We start from the raw sequence: 20,765 nt of genomic DNA on the forward strand, positions 1-20,765 counted from the left end.
GCCCGTCACGGACCACAGGGAGTGGGCATGTGGCAGGTCCCCTGTGACAGGATTTGCCCACGGACATTCTAGTGATACCCTAACCACAGATGCCAGCCTCCTCCTCTTCACTTCCATGAGGAAGTATTCCCTGTTGTGTTCTCACTTAAAGAGACCTGTGCAAATGTACATCTGCTGCATGTGCAAATGGTGACATGCCATTGCGTGAATGCCTTTTCCACACTCTCAGAATCTAAGGTCTACAAAAATACACCGTTTCAAGTAAAATTGCCTTTTATACAGCTCAGGCCAATTTTTTATTCTTTTTTTTTTTAAAGAATAGCCACTGCAGGGTAAAAAGCTGGGAAGAGAACATGCAGAAGCACAGTAATCCCATTTTTATAGGTGGACTTTTGGGACCTGGAGCATTGCTTTGTGTGTGCAAACTCAGTCCAGCTCATCAGCCTGAGAGTGTTGCTTAGAAGAGTATCAGCATCCCAAGCACAGTGTGGGTCAGAGGCTGCTGACCCAAGAGGTCCTGTGCTGTCTTCTGTCCCTCCAGTGCTACCCAGCTCTGAACATCTTCTGCATGCAGTGGTCATACACGAAACATTCTCCACTCTGCTGGCAAAGTTCATATGAGTGAAATGTTCCTACAGGATGCATCTCTGTAAGCTCACTCCTGATTGAAACTCTTCAAATAAAATGAGATGTTGCATATGCTCACTTCAGGCATGGTTTTTCATAAATGCCAAGGAGTCCTTACACCAATCTGAGTAAGCAAGGTTTCATGGGTGCTGTGTCCTCATAAGATTACATTGATATATCGTTACCAATAAATAAATAAATAAATAAATGAGTACTAGAACTTAGCATGTTGTTTTACATGGCTCAATTTTTACTTTGTGTTCTCTCCCTCACCAGAAGCGATAAACCCCAAGGAGTCAGTTGCTTGCCTTACAAAATTTCTAACTATTTGTGCTTTTCATAGCAACACTGACAAATTATTTTGATAGGATGATTAGACCACCAAAGGAGCAATTAATGGAATCAATAAAGTATGTATTTTTAGATTCATAGGGAGACCAGAGATTACACTTGGCTTCCTAGTTTTTCAGTACTTGGCACTAGCAAGTTGCCCATTGTAGGCCTTTATTTACAGAGATGTGCAACCAGAATGCTTTTTCAATTTTTACATTAAGAACTGGAAAGCTTGTTCAGACAGAGTCAATTTCTGTGTCCATTGAGGCAAATTTTAGTTTGGGGCTTGATTTCCAGAGGTATATTAGCTGAAGTGGAAGACCGTCACCCCACACTGCTAAGTATCACAGCATTTGTGTTCCCTTCCCTATTCCGCGCTGACAGAGCATAATGCTCTATGCTTTTAGGGCTTCTAGGAACTTATGCCAAAGTTGGGAATTAAAGGTATGGATGGTTGATGCAAGAATGGATGGTTAATTAAAAAATTTGAAAATTTTTACAAGTACTAGCATTTTTGAGAATACTGCTTTAGATACATGGTGTGAAAGGTAATTTTATTTACCGACAGGAGTATTATTCTGGTGCTACTACTACGTACAGCATAAAAATAGTAAATAATAATAATAATAGCAATAGTGGTAGCACATACAAATTACATACAGTAATAATAATGATAACATACTGGCTCTTTTCCTATTTGTCCTTTTAGCACTCTGGAAAATTATTTTTCTCTCCTTCACTATTGGGGTTGTGGAATATGAACATGAGAGTTCTGGCCCTTCCTGAAAGACCTTGTGATCTTCTACCCGAACATCTTTGTGCTTGTGCAAACTGAACTCAGAGGTCAAGGGACAGATCCTTACTCCTCTGAAGCCAGTAGCAGATCCTCAGTGATATTTCTCACAAAACGTTTTGCCTGTCATTATCTTAAAGGTTCTCAAGCTATTGTGAAATTCATGTCGAATCTGCCGAGCTTCATAGAATTACTCCCAAATTCATACAAGAAAAAACCTACCATGTTAGTTAGAAAATTTATCTAGTTTAGGTACGATTATTCACAGGTTTAGCAAAAGGCACACAACAGCGTTTATCAGAAAAGTTACATACCAGGTTTTCTTCGCAAAGTTCTCTGAACTGGTAAAATTTCTGGGCCATGAGAAGCTGGGCACTGCCCACTGCAGTTCGAATTTTCCCTAGAACTGAGAGAAAAAGAAATGTAAGTCATGATGCTTTCTTTACCACAGGCAACTAAAAGCCTATAAACAGAGAGGAGAAAGCTGCACAGTAGTTAGCCCTGGCTTTCAAAAAACATGTTATCTCTCAGTCATGGATTAGAGAGAAGCTGATAAATCTAAGGTCAGATCTGCACTAGGCAAAAATACTAATCTGTTGCTGCATCTTACTCTCATTCCTGCAGTGAGACCAGTTGTAGCCAGCAAAGAGCACTTCCATGGCAGATAAATGTGGCTAATCAAAAGCTTTTGCACCCTGTACAGGAAATTCACCAGAACTTGGATCTCTTGTCATCACTGTGACCCAGGCTCAGGCTTTGAACGCAAACCCAGCTCCCAGCACAAGGACACGCAGCTTTCAAACCCTGTGACGCCATCTACATGGTTTGGAAAACACGGCATCTACCAGCAATCTGCTTGGAAACTTAGGACCTTGTTTCCAGGTTTAGTCAAGGGATCCCCAGAAAGGGAGCAGCAATTTTAATGCATCCTGATGAACCTCGTTCGGACCCCCTCAGTACTTTCCATGACCACAGTCCAAAGCGGCTTCTGCCCTTGAATTTGTATGTCCAGGTGTCAAAGAGTCCCATCCCAGCTCCTGGGTGCTCCGGAGACTCCTCTGTAGAGACAGGTGGGTACTTAAGACCTCTTTGGACTGAGTGCTGTGAAGGACTGCAGTGAGTCGGAAGACAGCCCACAGTAAATGGCTCTGAATAAAACAGCAGCTCATACTGTTTTGGTTGCATTCAACCTCACTGAAACGGTGGCATTTTATTGCAAGGGGTATCTGGAAATACACTACCCCAAACCAAGGCATACACTGGTGCTCTCAGAGACCTGCGTTTCCCTGGGGCTTTTTTTGTTGAGTTCTAGTCGAGGGGGAGCATGTGTGTGTGTGCCTGTGAAAAAAAGAAGCAAGCATGCAGAAACAGAGCGGAAAGACAGACATGGCCTCAACCAGCAGTGAATCCAGAAAAATGAGTGTGATTTTGGGGACTGCTGATTGAAAGAAAGTTGATGCTGTGAGCAAGAAAGCAGCTACCAATTTGTTTGAGGTTTTCAATTCTCAGGAAAAAGTACAAAACCAGCAACAAAACTAGGCTATATGCACTGTCTTGAAATAAACAGGTTGGCATCACAGATGTATCTGGCTTCATCATTAATTTTTGATCTCAGCTTAAGCAGAATCAGAGAATCCAACAATTCTCTGGCTAAACACTGATTTAAAAATTAGCTTAAATTAATTTTAAAAATTATCACTTCATTAAGGAAAAACATGAATGGAAGCCACTGTGTCACAATGTTCACTATCTTTTCTACTAATAGCTATTAGCATTGTCCCAGCCCTTGAATAAACATAGCAACATTTCCATGACAAATTTACAGTCTGGATACATGATGCAGGTGATGGAGGAACAGGAAAAACAAGAGATGAAGCAGCCTGCTTGAGGTGAGTGAATTGCTGGCAGAGCCTAGAAGAGATACTAGTTCTATGCTGCCATTGGGCACAGTCACTTTTTGTATACAACCTTACCCAACATTAGCACAGCTCCACCAGGAAAATACCGACAAGTATTTTGACTTGCCACAATGAAAAACAGATAAATAGCTAAATAAATAAATATATGCAACTTTTCTATAGCCCCTTCCAACAATGTTTTTAGAGTCTCACAGTCCCGTGACCAGCCGCAGTGCGTATTGGCAGCTTGCGACCAGAATGCCACCGTGCAACGTTCAGTAAGAGAAAGGCCTCTGCGTGGGATTCACTTGTGTAGCCGCACACTAAGAAAACTGGCACAAACACTCATGATGAACTGAAACCAGACACACAGTAGTACAAAATCTGTGTTCTGCTCCTTGAAGGCAAAGCGCTTTTCCTTCAGCAGCCGCAAAGCTCACTTCTTAAGGCAGCTGAAGGAGAGATGGGATGTGGAGTTCATTTATACTTCAGACATAGAAAGGGGAGAAAAAAGGGGAGGGAAGAGAGCGTATTTTCACGTTTTGTTTTTTTTTTTTTTTTCCAGAAACTATAGGAGAGAGCTCTGTGAACACACACAGAGCTCAGATTTTCATTTCATTCCCAGAACTTAACTCAGCACTGCCAGGAAATAGCCATGAGCTGGAAGATTCACTAAGCGGAATATTTTCAGCATATTGCGCAGGGAGTTTTGCACACAACTCTCATTATTGTTAGCAAGGCTTGCGTGTCTAATTCTATGCGCACAGTGCTGAAAATGGACCCCTTGGTGTGTCTAGTCATTTATGCAACCCAATATGCAAACCACTCAACTGAAAGGACTTTTCAATAGTAGGAGGAGCTACTCTGGGAGCTTTCATGTGGTTCCCATTGTTATGAAAACTCTTCCCACTGAGTATATTTGGGAACAGCTGCCTCATCTGGAGCTCAGCCACTCTGACGCTTCCCAAGACTTGAGAAGGGGAGAAAAAACGGTCTGTCGACTTCTTGGGACAAAAAAAAAAAAAAAAAAAAAAAAAAAAAAAAAAAGAGGCAGGCTCTTCCTGTAAACCTGCACCACCCGACTAGAAATCACATCCCCAAGTGCGAAGAAATGTAAATACACCTTGTTGGTGATGGATGGGAATGTGCTCCTTTCTCTGAGGGACGAAGAGCTTAATATTCAGAGATCTCAGAGGAGGGAAAAGGAAGTCCTTGTCCTTGGCTGCCTAGCGACTGGCTATTTGCCTAAAAACCATCATCCCAGCTGACTGCGGGATGCATGCTGATGCTGTTCTCTATTGTTGCCACTTCTGCTGTAGCTGCGCCTGTATCTAGTCAAGTGTCACTGATTCCTCGCCCCTCAAAAGCAAGCGGTCTGTTAATGTGCAACCCGTCAACAACCAACTCTGTCACGGAAGTTAGGGGGGGGGAAAAAAAAGACAAAGCATGCGAAAGACTGAAAGAGGAATCTCTACAGAAGGCACAAAGCCTTATCAAGAGCCCAAGTTTTGTTTCCAAGCACACACTGCTTTTAGCGTTTCAGGGTAGAACGCTGGTTTTGCTTACTCAGTCAAAAGCTCCGGTGCCAAAGAGAAAGGCCAAGGTGTAGTAAAAAAACCTCCAAAAGTAAAAATAGCCTGATACTTTCTTAGGAGAAAAGCCCACAAGGCTTGAAGCCAAATACCGAGAAAATAAATGGAAATTCTCAAAAGACGTCAGAAAAGAGTCAGAGAAATCTTTAACAGCAAGGGAGATGGGGTACAGGAGAAAAACATGTAAACATTCAAATTGATGCATTCAGCTAATAGTAAACAAACAAAATGTATAAAATCAAACAAAAGCAAAAAATACCAACTCATCAAGATGCAATCACAACAGATTTAAACACCTATATATTGTTACTCGTGTCTGCTTTCTATTCCTTAAAGGGTTATACAGCACACTCAACACAGTCAGATCTGAATGCCTTCCAGTAATGCATTAAGCAACATTATTAACATCCATCATATGATTTGCTGTCACCCCTTCCCCACGGGGAGAAGTGTGAGTACTGCAGTGTTTTGGTTTTAGAGTTTGAATCTTTTTTTTTCCTTTCCCACTCCTTGTTTTGACCTCTCTTCCTTGTAATTCCAGATCTCTCCTATGACGCCTTGTAAGAAATAGACAGTTACATCTACTCTGGAAGAACTGCTTTGGTATAGCTATTTTGATATAATTCAGCTACTGTGGAGAACCTCCTCACTATCACTGTTCTTGACTAGGTATCGCAGAATGTTATTTTAGGATTGACACATGCCAGTGAATTTCCTTGTGTCTCTAACCCCCCTATCTCTTCTCCTTTTAAAACATTCTTGCTTCCCTTTATTCTAAGAATGGCATAGAACCTGCTTTGGGATTGTGGAGCTCTATGTATCTCCCACCTCCATGGGAACAAAAATGAAACAAAAAAAAAATTGGAAACACAAGCAAAAAATCCAGCAATATTGTCATCTGCTCTACCTGTGTGTGTAACAAGGATAACAAACTATAAGAAAACAACAATTAAAAAAAACCTGAAGAGATGTGAAAAATCATCACTTCGAAGCCACCGGAGTTTTGAGGAGCAGCAGCATTATTTGGCCTTAAACCACCAACTGATCTCTTCACACTTCAACTTTGACAGGCCCCAGGGTCTAACGAGTGACAAAGGAGGCACTTAAGGACTGTGACTATCAACTGCCCTTAATGTGAAAACACCTGGCGGGGTAAAAGCTAGGGAACAGAAAGCCAGAGACTTGTTCATTGCCCCAGGAGCAAGTGGCAGGAACAATAGTCGAAATTACAGGGACACAGGCTGACATTTGCGTTGCAGATGTTGGCTGGGCACTGTGCATATGAAGCAATCCTGCCATAGAACTGTCACAATCCATTTCCAAGCCAGGATGGACCAGCATTTTAGTCTATTCATGTTGACAGACCTACATTTAAATAACGCCAAGCATGACAAAAGCCAGGAAATTCAAAGTTAAAGCTACTGCTCAGGTCTTAAGCTCAGCTATTAAGGACAAAACAGCCAAATGGAGCAAGCTATGGCAGGAGCAGTCCTTGCTTTGAGCCATATATACTTATAGGCATGATCTCATTTAAATTAATAGGGCTGACTGCAAAAGTAAATGCTGTTCACTGGGAGTAAAGCAGTTTTCATGTGTTGTCTGACCTACTTGGCTTTTATCAGCACACTTCATGTTTTTTCCCTAACTAGATTGTTTCCTTGCCTGTGGATTTCTTCTTTTTCCCTTGTTAGCTTTTGGACACTGGCAGGGTTTCCAGCCAGGAGTTGGCTTTCCTTGGAGAAATCCTCGTGTACAGACAAGTCCCTTCTAGGGAGAAAAGAAAACCAGAACAAGAGAAGGACTGGTTGGGCATACGGCCAGGAGCATGTAGCCAGGGGGATTCCAGCAGGACTGGCTGCATGTCAGGCTGGTGACTGTCCCCTCTGCAAGGCTTCATCAGCCCGCAGTGGGATAAGGCTGCCTCGCTCCTCTGAGCGGCAGGAACCAGGACGGCTTGGGGATGCCCTGCAGGGTACTTGGTTGTGGCTGTGAGCAAACTCATGGGTCTCCTTTTCTTTTGTCATGCACAACTGTTAGAAAAATGAACCTTTTCCTTAACATTCTTCTCTTGTGCCTAGCTTTCACTCTTTAAGTCGTCCGCTGAAACAATCAAAACAAACCAAAACAGCACAAAGTGCGAAAGCATTACATAATTTGCCAGAACTGTCTGAATTTGCAGAGACTTTGGTCATAAGCAACGAGGTTACTGCAGATATGAGGTCAACCTTTGTTCACAGACTAGCCCAGATATAACAAACACAAAAGACAGTTATAATTACATGTCTTGTCAGAGCCTTGTTTTTCTATTTTAGGTTTTACTCGCTGGGCTTGACTTGTCTCGCTGCTAAACCCACATTACACCTGACTTATGGTGAATCTGGTCCACTGTTTGCTTCTAATGGTTATCTTCGTTTTGAAGCCACATTACAACCCCATGTGAAAGAGAAACATTTCTGGAGTGGGGGCAAAATGAAGCCCTCCGGTTCTTCCAGAAAGGTTAATGCTCCATGTGAAATAAAAAAAAAAACAACAGCAAAAAATCCAGCAAAAGCCAGGGCAAGGCAGTAGGTATATCCTCCCGTACCTACCACCACTGGGAAAAAAAGTAGTTAGAGGCTGCTCTCTACCAGCGCTGCAAGGGGAGCTGTTGCTGCTAATTCTGTGAGTAAATGGTTACTCCAGAGGCCTGAGCCAAAATCACCAACATTAGCGGTGAGGCTGGGAAGAGGTGGAAGAGAGCAGTGTATTGAGGAGTAAAAAAAAAAAAAACTTAAAGAATTGGTTTCACTTGAGGCCTGATCCAAAATGTCAACCAGTTCACACAAGGTGTTTAGCCTCGTATCTCTATCATTTTTTTTTAAGGAGGACCCTAGCATTTGTAGCCAGCATCCCTGTAACAGCAAAATACACAGAAATAACATCAATTATCCTAGCCTAAAGCGTGAGTGGTGTTCCTCTGCCTGTTGCACACGCCACGGCTTTATCAGAAAATGATTTCAGATAAAACCAAAATATACTATCCAATAAATAATTCATGGTGGAAGGGGAGCCACATTTCTCTCTATATTGGCATTTCATCGTGCAGCCACTGAACCACAGCTTGTTTTTATACACAGCAGCAGACTCCATTTCCCAGTTAGAAACATTCAATCCCATCTGGTAAATTCATTCCCAGCTAGATAATAATACCCAGCGTATCTATGTAACATACAAGCTACTGTCAAACAGCAGTGAGCCGTCTCCCTGAGACAGCTGTTTTGCACAAGGGCCGCATTGTCTGGAGGAGGCGCGGATCATTTTACGGGGAGCGCCGGGGGGACGAGCCCTCTGTCAGCTGCCATGGCATCGTGAAAACCTCGCTCATCACACGTTCTCGTTATTTTGTTATCTGGCCAAACACACGCCGAGGATGTCAGGTTGAAAACAAAGGATGCTCTGGTTATATTTCATTAGGAAAACCAACACAAGCACACCACTTCTGCTCTGCTCCTCCCTCTCTTCAAAGTTTATAGACATATGAAAAAGATATATTTAAGGGCAGGGTTTGTAACAGCCAGCCTTTTGTTTCTGGCACTGCTGAGCAGGCAGGGTGGCTCCAGCCATATGCTTTTCCTTGGCACCAGGTAGAGCGGGGCATGCTGAGCCCCAGCAAAAAGCCCCACGCAGCCTCTGCAGGAGGCAGCTGCCACATGCCGCAGCAGCCGACAGCGTCACACTAGAATCAGTATCTCACCAGTGACCACAAACCCTGGGTGACCCCTTTCCTCTTCCCATTTCCAGTGACCACGAGAAGTGCTGGTCAGAAAAATGAAGAGGACGAATAATCTGCAGGACACATGCCACATGTGCTGTAAGAAGGCATTGGGAGTAACCAGCCTAGCCACTCCTTTATCTTTCGCGTAACTGACTTCTCTCACCAATTGCTCAGAGAAGAGCCCTTTAAAACTACCATATGTCAAAGACACCAGGACACTGAGAGAAAATTCTGTGCATGGTTATACTCATTGAGCATGTATCAGCCTTGTAAAATTCACTTCATATTCTTTTCCCAAAGTGAGTAACTACTTTGGTGCACAAATAAAATATTTGCAGACTTTTTGCATTATTATCAATTCATAGAATCATAGAATCACAGAATGGTGATTCTATGATTCCAGTCCAACACCAAAGAATGGTGATTCTATGGATTCCAGTCCAACTCCCCTGCCGTGGGCAGGGACACTTTCCACTAGACCAAGTTACTCAAAGCCCTGTCCAACCTGGCCTTGAACACTTCAAGGGATGAGGCATCCACAACTTCCCTGTGCAACCTGTTCCAATGTCTCACCAAGCTCAAGGTAGAAAACATCTTCCTTATATCCAGTCTAAGTTATTGGGGCAAAGAGAAAGCAAGTGGGTTTTGTGGCTTGGACTTACAAATGTTGTGTATTTCCCATTTTTAATGAGTTCATACTTCTTTTCTAATCTAAAATCTCTTAGTTCATGGGGTTTATTTCTGGCATGCTAGCGACAGAAAACCTTTGTATTCTGATAGATGTTAAAAGAGATTTTTGAATTTATCAATGATGTAAATTAAAAATGAGGTTCAAATACTCTAAAACTTGGAGAACCTGGATCTACTTTGAAGACTAATCATTCTATATTTTTCCCTAGAAGAAAGAATTACCCTATTATATCACAGAAATTTTGTAGAAATAAAAAAACTGTAGCATACCTTAACGTTAATGTTATCTCATCCTTTCCATTAGAAGTAAATTTTCCATACCTTACAATAGTGTCTAACTTTACCTACCTAGATCAACCTTCTCTATGGTTATTTCTTTCATTAGGTTGAATGGAAAGTTCCATCAGAAACAGCTTATGCATTTCCAAGAATTTTTTAAAAATACTTTTGCCAGTGTTAATTTCTTTCCTTCCATAAATCAAAACTTCCACATCTCAAAAAAATTCTAGCACCTCTCTTCTTGAGATGAAGGGTTAGATAGTTGGAAGAAGAAATCTTGAAGCTGAAGTAGCGGTCCTTGCTTTAGTAGGAGCTAATTTGGGGGTTGAAAAAGTGTTACACATATATCCAGGAAAATATGCTTACATGTGCAGAAATTATGCAGTATTGAACTCTCTATAGGCAGCTGCTCCTTAAGTGTCTTCTGGAAGCTCCCTGCTAGAATTTAAAAAAGCTTAATTCACAAGGAGCATGCTCCTAAGGTCACAGGTTTTCCTATGTCCAAAAGTTGACTGCTATCAATAGTACTGCTCCTTCTAATGGTAGTAAATAGAAAAAACTCACACTTTTACTGGAGGAAAAAATTTTGGACAGGGAGGCCCATGTTCCTCTCTTCTTCCCTAAATAGAATAAATGAATAAGGTGTGTGCTACCCAACCCTTCTTACTAATGAAAACTTACTAGACATTCACACTACTTTACAGGTGGGGTAATACTTCTGGCAGAAGTGATAGGTAAGATATGTTTGCATATGTGTGGTTTTTTTACCATAGAATATGGAGATCTTGTTTTACTGGGAAGATCAAAGAGGAATGAGAACTGCAAGGGAGACGAAGGGAGGCTGGAGAGGGGAAGAAGAGAACTTGGAAGCACAACTGAAATCCCTTTCAGTTGGGAGAAGCATCTGAAGTCTCTGATGCCAATCACCATCTAAAAAGGCAACTAAAATATGAATTCAATGAAAAGGAACTAGAATCCATTCGATTATATTCTAAGGTTATGAGAAGTGATTTCAAATGGAAGAGGTAAAAACATTAATACAACAAGATCCCTAACCACGATCTCCTAATTATCCATTGAACTACGCAATCCCCAAAGTTAATAACCTCTGAAGTTTTAGAAGTACCGAGCATTTGCATTCCCTGTCAAATTTAATGAGGATTATTATACACATACATACAGTCCTTTTGAGAATCATGACCATAGCTTCATTAGCTAAATAAGAAGAGGCACAGCATAGAATTCACTAGAGTAAATTTGACCTATATTAAATACTTTCTTTGTGATTGCAGTATTATTGTACACAGTTACTTACTGTCCTCGGGTAGGTTGTTTTCCCGTTCTTCTCTCTCCATCTGTTGGCACCAGCCTTCCATACGATCTCTCTCTGCCTGAAGAAGCTTCAGAAACCAGTGGCCATCTCGTGGGCACACTGACCTTTGAACAGCCTCCAGAGAATCTTCAGTGATCGAGTCAATCCAGGGGTCAGGAGGAGGTAAAATTGATGGATCAAAATCTGTATCAAAATCATCATCCACTGCACATGCATGGTAATGGTTTCCTGACCCTTGTATGCTAACTGTAGAGGTGCTTGCATCTCGGGAAAATTGTCTTGATATTTGTCCAGAACATGAATTGTCCTCTTGAGGATCGATTATTTCAAAGTTTTCATGGAAATCCAGGTCTGCTTGCACGGCTGTTGTCACACTATTAGATCGTGTAAACCTGCGAAAGCTTTGGAAGAACAAACATAAAATGTTTAGAAAGCTTTTTATAAGTAACTTGGTAAGAAGGAAATTATTAAGATACTGCCACTCCTCCTAAGACTGGCAGTCACTGGTCTCAGTGCTACTCTCACGTGCTTTTTCTTGAGTATGATCAGCATAACTTTCTCCTTGCAAGTCAACAAACAAACATCTCTCTTTTTTCCATGCAAGCTCATTGTTTGTTGAGGCAAGTACCCCTAATTGTTGTGTGGTTTAACAAAGCCAGAGGCCAGCCCAAGAGACAGCTACTAGTGTTGCTAACTCAGGATTTTAGGTTACTCTTTAAAGAAAAGTTAAAGGGGCCCAATTTTAAGAAGTGGCTTATCTTTCAACTTTTAGAACCAACACTCTCCAAAGTTATACACCCAAACTCACCAGCCATATTTAAAATCCACGCATGTGAGATTGATATTAACACTAATGAGTCTACTGTCTACATAATGTTACACATTCCATTTATAAAGAAGATAAGTATTTCGAACGCAGATAAGTATTTAATATTATTTCTTCATGGCTGCTCTTCATAATTATGTACCTGCTAAAACCACTGTTATGTTTCACAATTTTCGCACCCACTCCCAGTGTTCAGATGTTTTGATTTTCACATTTAGCCTTCAGTCTCAGAATGGTCTTCTGTTTTTCACCAAAGCTAGCATTCTCAATTGCTGTCTATGTTATCCTCATCATGAAGGCTGCTACCTGTAAGTAGCTTCCTTTCACCTTGCATATGCCTATGGGTAAAGGCTTTTTGCAGGGGAGAGAGGAGGCTTGGGGCTTTGGGTTTGTGTGGTTTTCTGCATGTAAATAACACTTCAGATTTTGCAGTCCAAGGCATTTGAGGTGAAGAGGCTGATAAAGAAGGAGCAGAGGGAAGTATAAGGAGTAAGAGACACTTAATGCTGTTGCAGCGGGTGGTAGTGAGGGCAGATACAACAAACTGGAAATTGTGGAGGGAATGAGTGGAAAATCTGCTGGCAAACAATTACAGAGAGCCAGGGTAACTCTAGAAACTGGTGCACCGAGGAATACAGGAAAACAAGCGAAGCAGACACCTATCTTGCCCCATGATGGTAAAGAAGAAAGAATCATAAAGTAATTAACATAGATGTCGCTTAAATTAGTAGTATTTAGGCTTCAGAATGAATATAGCTCTGAACTGAATAGGGACAGATTCCCACCCCTTCTTCTTACTAATCTAGGATGCCTGTGCAGCTGCTGGTTCACTTCTCGTTTGTTCACAATGTCACGTTTACTCTTGAAATCAGTGTTAGGATCCATTTCTCTGTGATATTCTGGATGCTTTGCCCTTACCAGTTCTATCTTAAGTCTGAGTTCAAGCAACAATGCAAATATTGGGGAAACAGCGGAGCTGGATGCTGGGCATCATTTCACTCTCTCTCATTTATATTCCACCTTCCACTGAAGAGCAATAGCTGATGAGACAAGTACCAACTGATAGCAAAACTTCATCAAGTGTGTTTAGTCTGCAGTTGGGGAGGGAGCAGACAGAAGGATGCTGAAGGAGAATTTCATGTTCTATACACCTGATGCATTCAGATACCTCAGGAGGAGTGTAGCATACTTCAAGGAGGACTGTACCAGGTCCTGCTGATGAAGGAAATTAGTGGGTGTTGATCTGGGGCTTTGAGAGGAGTAGAGCAAAGCAAAACAGGAGTTGAAAATGATTCTCCAATTAGAAGAAAAAAAAGCCAATTCCTCTGCAGAAGAAAGCTCAAATTAACTTTTCAGCCACACCAATCCCTAGAAATCTTTAATAATAGATTGTGTACATATTTTTTATAATGGCCTATAATATACACATTTTAATGTAGCTTCTGCCACTTGCAGTTCTTTTGAAACAGGTGTTACTAAATGATGTGAAAGTCACAGTTACGCCACTGTAGCCTTGCACGATGCTCACCAGCAAACCGAAAAATATGGAGCGAGTGAGCAGAACTCTTCAGCTTGGTAGTATTTATCCTCTGACAAGCAGAGCAAAGCATTTTTCTACAGACTGATATAGCAAAAAAAGTTCAGAAGGGAGGACAAGGATATCTGGTACGGCTTCCATATGAGGAAAGACATTTCTTGGTTTAGAAAACAGACGGCTGAGGACGGATATGAGAGACCTATGAAGTCTCAGCTAGGTAATGCTTCACCATTTCCCAGAGTGCATCTAAGCCAAGGCTTAGATGTCTAAAGATTTAGTGAAAGGAAGTACTTCTTCACACAGTGTGTAATTTAATTGCCACAGGATCCTGGGAAACCCAAAGGTAAAAATAAGTTCAAAGAGAACCTGATCAAATTCACAGGAGATAGATCCAGGAAGAGCTATTACACAGATGTCATATCTGGCTTAGGAAGTCCCTGAACAACAGACTGCTAAATTGGGAAGGTCTACTGGGAGAAGCAGCGCTTTCTACACACCCTTTATACTTTTCCTTTAGACACAGTCCTTTATACTTTTCCTTTAGACACACTCCTTTATACTTTTCCTAAGTATCTGCTACTGGCCCTTGGCAGAGAAAAGCTGTTAGACTGCTATTAGTGGTCAGAAAGACTTTAGCTTTAGGCTGACATTACAATGAAAACCTTTTGGTCCAATCTATGCTAGGTTTTTGGGTTTTTTTTAAATGCCTTAATTTGGTCCCCAAACTGACAAATCCCTTAGCTGCACTGAAGTGTGTGCATGCATATGCACACACACACACACAAAAACCCGCCCCATGTATGCCCACAGAGGATTTCTTTTCAGTCACTTAGTCAGGGTTCACTGAGAGCCAAGGCATTAATACACTGTGTACTCTTCCATACCTTCCTGGCACTGGAGAGAAAAGCAAATGCCTGAATGGAGGCTCGTTCTTCTCTGTGCCCCTACCTCTGTTGCCATGAAGGGAAAGCAACACCTCCACGTCACAGCCACCTTCTGCTTTCCCCAGCACCTTAGACTGATATCCTTCTGTTTCAGATGACCATTTGTATTTTCAGTTAACAACCCAGCTTTTCAGTGTACACCAGATCCCAAATGTGAAAACATCAAGGTCTACTTGCCAAGAGGATGTATTGCTGGAGGCACTACATTTCAAAGCTTGCAGGAGTGTACTCTTACTAGGTTCAATACGAGCTAGTACCACCAAAACCAGACTCTGCTCAACAAATAAAACTGAACAAACTACTTTTTTTTTTTTTTTGGCCTTTGTTTTATCTATATAATAGTATGCTACAGGCTTGCTTGACAGATTCTTGGCACTGGATTGTGTAACCTATCTGTCTTCAAAAGAAAAACAACTTGGCAATAGAATATAGCATGAGTTCAAAATGAAAAAAATACTCCCAAGGAAATGTATGTTGAATGAAATGGAAATGCAGGAAGGCACCCACTATCTGCCTGCCTCCAGCACATCTATATAAAATGCCTAATAGATGGTAATTTTAGTCTCAGCTTCCTCACTCACTTCCAGGATGTTTTACTCTTACAAAATATCATTTGTGTCCCATATGAGCCTTTTTTGTTTTTCTCTTGGTTAAAACTCCATACCACAGGAGAGCTGCTGAAGCTAAGGCCTAAGTTTTCACTGTTTTTACACACACAAAACATTCACAGGACTACTTTCAAAAAAAAAAAGGTTTTCAGAAATGGTGGGTAATCATTAAAAAAAAGACATCTGCTTCTTCCTCTGCTTTCAGGCTTGGTCCTTTTGTATTCAGTTGCGCCCTGCAGGCACAAGGTGTAATAATTACAGCTTCAGAGAACTGCAGCAGATACCTGGCCTAAGGTGCAGAAAGCCGTGAAACCTCAGACTGGATAAACCAGTATGGAAAACAACAGCAGGATGTGTTTTCAACAGCAACAACAGGGTCACTTGTTACTATTCAACTCTCTGCTTCTAAATGTTCTTCTGCTTTCTTTTGAAAAACATGTTTACATTTCAACTCAGAGAACTTCTTTCTTTCCTAAAAAAATCCAAAAAACCCAGAGAAGGTCTAGGTTTCAAACCAACCCATGCATAGCAAGTCTCAGAGGCACTTACATTAAATTCAGCCTGCCTTACTTTATCCATTGGCTGTACTCTTCTTCAGTTGTGGGTTTCTCTTTTAAGATTGCAGCTGCTGTTAGCAGAGCAAAACCAAATGCAGAAGAAGTTAGCAGGTATGTACCATGTCTTCTATTGGTGGGATCTCCAGCCATACATCTTCAAGCTACATGAAATTGTGTGCTTTGTTCTATCCCTCCTCCTCCCGTTCACAGTCTTTTTTCATAACCAAGAGTATTAGCAGGGAAACTCTAATCCTTTATGGCAATGTTAGAATAGGTTATTTCAACTGGAAGGGACCTACGACAATCTTTTAGTCCAACTGCCTGACCAATTCCGAGCTGACCCAAATGAAAGCATATTATTAAGGGCACTGTCCCAATGCCTCAAACACTGACAAGATTGGGGCATCAACTAATTCTCTGGGGAGCCTGCTCCTGTCTTTGACGACCCTCTTGGTAAAAAAATGCTGCTAATGCCCAGTCTGAACCTCTCCTGCCTTAGCTTTAAACAAGGAACATTATCAAGCCTTACTTTTAAAACTGTCTCTTCTTTGGAATACTAGGTCAGTCGCTTGCGGCCAGCTTTGAATCACAGAACCATAGAATCATAGAATATGTTGGGTTGGAAGGGACCTTTAAAGGTCATCTAGTCTATTTCCCCTGCAATGAGTAGGGACATTTTATCACAGAATAATAGAGTTGTGGTCTTAAAAGTCATCCAGTTCCAACACCCTTGCCATGGGCAGGGACACCTCCCACTAGACCAGGTTGTGCAAAGCCCCATCCAGCCTGGCCTTGAACACTTCCACAACTTCTCTGGGCAACCTGTTGCAGTGTCTCACCATCCCCAAGGTAAAGAACATCTTCCTAGTGTTTAATCTAAATCTAACCTGCTCTAGTTTAAAACCATTGCTCCTCATCCTGTTGCTACACGCCCTTATAAACAGTCTCTCTGCAGCTTTCCCGTAGCCCCCTTCAGGTACTGGAAGGCTGCTGTAAGGTCTCCCTGGAGCCTCCTCTTCTGCAGGTTGAACAATCCTAACTCTCTCAGCCTGTTCCTGTAGGAGAGTTGCTCCAGCCCGCTGATCATCTTTGTGGCCCTCCTCTGTACCGTCTCCAACAAATCCATGTCCTTCTTGTGTTGGGGTCTCCAGAGCTGGATGTGGTACCACAAGTTTGGTCTCACAGGAGCAGAATCACCTCCCTTGAACTGCTGGCTATGCATCTTCTGATGCAACCCAGGATATGATTGTTTTTTTGGGCTGCAAACACACATTGCTGGATCATGTTCTATGATTCTATGATTCTATGTTGAGTGTCTCATCAACAGCATCCCCAAGACCTTCTCTGCATGGCTGCTCTCAATACACTCATCCCCCAGCCTGCATTTGTGCTTGGGATTGCCCTGACCCAAGTGCAGGACTTTGCATTTGGGTTTGTTGAATTTCATGGGGCTGACATAGGCCCAGCTCTCAAGCCTGTCAAAGTCCTTCTGGATGGCATTCCTTCCCACAAGCATGTCTACCACTCCACACTGCTTGGTGTCATCAGAAAACTTGCTGAGGGTGCACTCAATCCCACTGTCCATATTGCTGACAAACATGTTAAACAGCACCGGTCCTAGTACCCACCCCTGAGGAACTTCACTCATTACGAGTCTCCATTGGACACTGAGCCATTGATCACAAATCTTTGATATCTTCAACTACATCAGGTTGCTCAGAGCCCTGTCCGACCTGACCTGGAATGTTTCCAGGGATGGGGCATCTACCACTTTTAGAATTTCTCAATGGAATGGTTTCCTCCATGGAGAACACAGATAGCCAGAAGATGCTATAGACAAAAGCCAAAGAAATATCGGTTCCATCTCAGTTTGGCCAAAATAAAGATTTGAAGGTCCTGTCCTAAAGATTGGAGAGTTGAAAAGTTTGAGTTAGAGCACAGGACTGGCCTGCTGTGCAGGGAAGACCCCAAAACCTGAGCACTTTTTTTCAAGGCAGTAAGTGACCAAATCCAAAAATCTAAATGAAAAAAAAAAGTGAAAAATATTACTTTATGTAGTAACAAAAGCCAAAAAAATGTTTTGTTTTGTTTTTTTCCTTGAAGGTTTTAGAGGTAATGGTGGTTTTTTGTGTTTTTTTTTTTTTTTTAATGTTACCCCGCCACCATTTCAAATCATTTCACTCTACACCTCACCAAGAGGTGAGGGCACCTTACCTGGCACCACGGAAGCCAGAGAAAATGGAAGACTATATGTCTATGGTCTTAATCTCCCATGGCAGTGTTCTTGCTTCAGAAAATACCATCGCTTCATCATTCACAAATTCTCGTGATGGCAAACAAAGTACATTTATCAGCTGATGGTATGACGCAATAAGCAATAAGCAAGACAATTTTGGGAATGAGAACGTAACAGAAGGAGACTTTGGGGCAGACAAGGTAAAATGCAAGAAAGACTAAAACTGACTATCGAACTATGAGACTGAGAGTCCCTTGTTCAATAACTACGTGTGCTAATTGGTCTGGCACAATATATGTCTTCTTCTTTTCTGGTTCAGTAGAACTGGTTGACTTCCAACAATTCAATTATCTTCCGTAAGTGAAGAACGTAAGAGGATCCCCTGAGTTAGAGAGAAAGGACATACAGAAATGGATAGAAATGGAAGTGCCCTGAGAAGTTCACCAATCTGCTTCATTAGATACACATTTCAAAACTGCCCTGGAAGGGGTGGGCCAAGAGAGAAAAGGGGAGGAACATTCTGACTGAGGTTTTGTTAGCATCACGGAGATCAGGAGATCAGGTGAGAGATAAGAGACTAAGGGCAGGAAGACCATGAGGCTGAAAGAAATGCATACTAGTTTTTTCCACAAGAAGGACTGGACAGAGGTACTTCATAAATGCTACAAGTTGTAGACCTGGATTTAGGGAATGGGCGTGAATAAGATTATTGAGCAGGCAACATAAAGAACTCAGGATAAGATGGATAGTGGTGATGGATCCAATTGTAATAGTCAGGTAGTGGTAGGTATATTTATCCTTTGAACAATACAAGAGGGGGAGGAAGAAGAGGAGGAAGAGTCATTTATCTTGGCAGGAAGCCCAGATTACAGTGAGCGCTGAAAGGTCTGAATTGAGATGGAGATGGACGAGATGGAACTGTCCTTCGAATATGCTCTATTTTTGAGCTACTTAGATCAAGAAATGGAGGCAAAATCTTTTGCTTACTTCGTCCAAACACAGAAGCAGGAATATTTAAAAGGACATGAGGAGATAAGACTCCTGAGTGTAAGAATGACAGTCATATTAGCTAAGGGAAAGGGGGAGGAAAGAGCAGAAAGCAAAGAAGAGGAGTGAAAAAAATTTTGTATTGTAGGCTTTTGGTACATTAAGAAAAGAGTTTTCTTGTCTTATAAGAGTGGACTTAATAGCTTAGATGGGCGAGGAAACATAATCAATTTACTGTACTTATCCTTTTTTTGCTGTGTCATTCTTCTCTTCTTATTTTATATCTATTTAATACTTCCAAAGCCTGGAAGTTTTTTCAGAACGTTAATTTGTCAATGATTCAAGTCAAAAGGGCTTTTCTGAAGCCCTGCAGATGTTATGGTGCAGAGGTAGGGAAGAATACACTGTATTTACAATTTTATTCCTGTAACAGATAATCAATACATTGTGCTCTGCTATGTTAAAAAAAGGGGGGAATACGAGTGCCAAAGTGTGATGATAAGCCCTTTGTGTCTTGAGCGCACACATTTTCTAAGGATTAGGGGCTGTCCTTTATCAGCGAGTTCACTTCTGAAAGTTCATGACAAATTGCTGCTTGCCTCTGCTCCTAACAGCACTAACCTCAACTTTATCAGCAAGGAAACCCCCAAACACAGCTGTCAGTAGGTAATGCAGAAATATTGCTTTTTCTGGGCAGACTCTCATAGGCAAATCTTACCTTTTTCTCTGGAGCAATAAAAACTGCAATAGAAAGAGGACTTTGGAAGTAAGGGATTCACAAACAACCATTTTTTTCTTTGTCCTTTTTTTTTTTTTTGAAAGGAGGGGGAGGGTTGGGCTTTTTGGGGTAGCTATTTGCTTTGTGTTCAGGCTGAAGGGAAATGGTCCTTCAGCATCTATTTTAATGTGCTCATTTATCTAGTACTGGAAGAGTTGTGGGTAAATGGGGCTAAGGTCTAAAAGATAAAGAAATGTCTGCCAGCAAGAGATGTTTTAGCAGGTTAATGAGGAACTTGGTAACAGCCTAGCAGGGTCATTGCAAAATCACATTTCTTTTTCTTGAAATCACTTAAGCCTTTTAAAACCACAGGAAAATACTCTGCTACTTTAAAGGGAGATTTTGCTGAATTGAAAATGGTGTAGACAACACACTATTTTTTAGCGTTTTTTAGAAGACGTAGCAAAAAAACGGCATGAAAACGGACATCTCCTCTTCTTGCTACTGCAGTCAGTGGGCCAGAGGAGGGCAGAGAACCCTAATTTTGTCAGCTCAGATTTGCTGCACCCAGGTTTTCTCTGCAGATCTCGCAAGGGCTACCCTTGCCCCAGGGACAAGCGATACTGCTCTGAGGCTTCTCCTGCCACAGGGCACACATTGTTACCAACAAAAGGGCTCCAGGATCCAAAACCTATGCTGTGCCCAAGTGTCTTGCAAAAAGTGAAGACTTGGGTGGGTGGTTGTAGCCAGAGTGGTACTGGGCAGGCCTGCAAGCTGAGTGGAGAGTCCGGCTTTTCTTCAGCCACTGAGCCCAGTTTTGGGCAGGAATTGAGATCTGCAGTTGTGGTCAAGCACTCAGAAACTTTATGTGCCTAGAAGGTACTACGCACCCAGCTATGCTGCCCCTGCAACATAACTGCAATTTGTCTTCAGAAGGAAACATAACCCTAAAAGACAACAACTATTTTTGTTTTTTTAAAAAAATTGGTTTTATTGGAACGTATTTGTTTACCAATGTAGGTTACACTGCAGATTGGAGAGAGAGCCGCGTTT

At 41.8% G+C, this 20,765-nt stretch overlaps 1 protein-coding gene across 1 annotated transcript in view; it reads right to left on the reverse strand.

Annotated features, from left to right (window-relative positions):
• Positions 1–20,765, reverse strand: part of DLGAP1 (discs, large (Drosophila) homolog-associated protein 1) — a gene marked incomplete at its 5' end in the record, with an annotated part of 125,480 nt that overhangs the window by 4,547 nt on the left and 100,168 nt on the right. The window contains 2 exons of the mRNA XM_009876826.1: positions 2,068–2,159; positions 11,282–11,700. Coding sequence (XP_009875128.1) covers positions 2,068–2,159; positions 11,282–11,700 — 511 coding nt within the window. The remainder of the gene's footprint in view (positions 1–2,067; positions 2,160–11,281; positions 11,701–20,765) is intronic.

This window comes from Apaloderma vittatum, unplaced genomic scaffold, assembly GCF_000703405.1.
Source record: "Apaloderma vittatum isolate BGI_N311 unplaced genomic scaffold, ASM70340v1 scaffold3339, whole genome shotgun sequence".
In the NCBI taxonomy this organism is placed as follows: Eukaryota; Metazoa; Chordata; class Aves; order Trogoniformes; family Trogonidae; genus Apaloderma; species Apaloderma vittatum.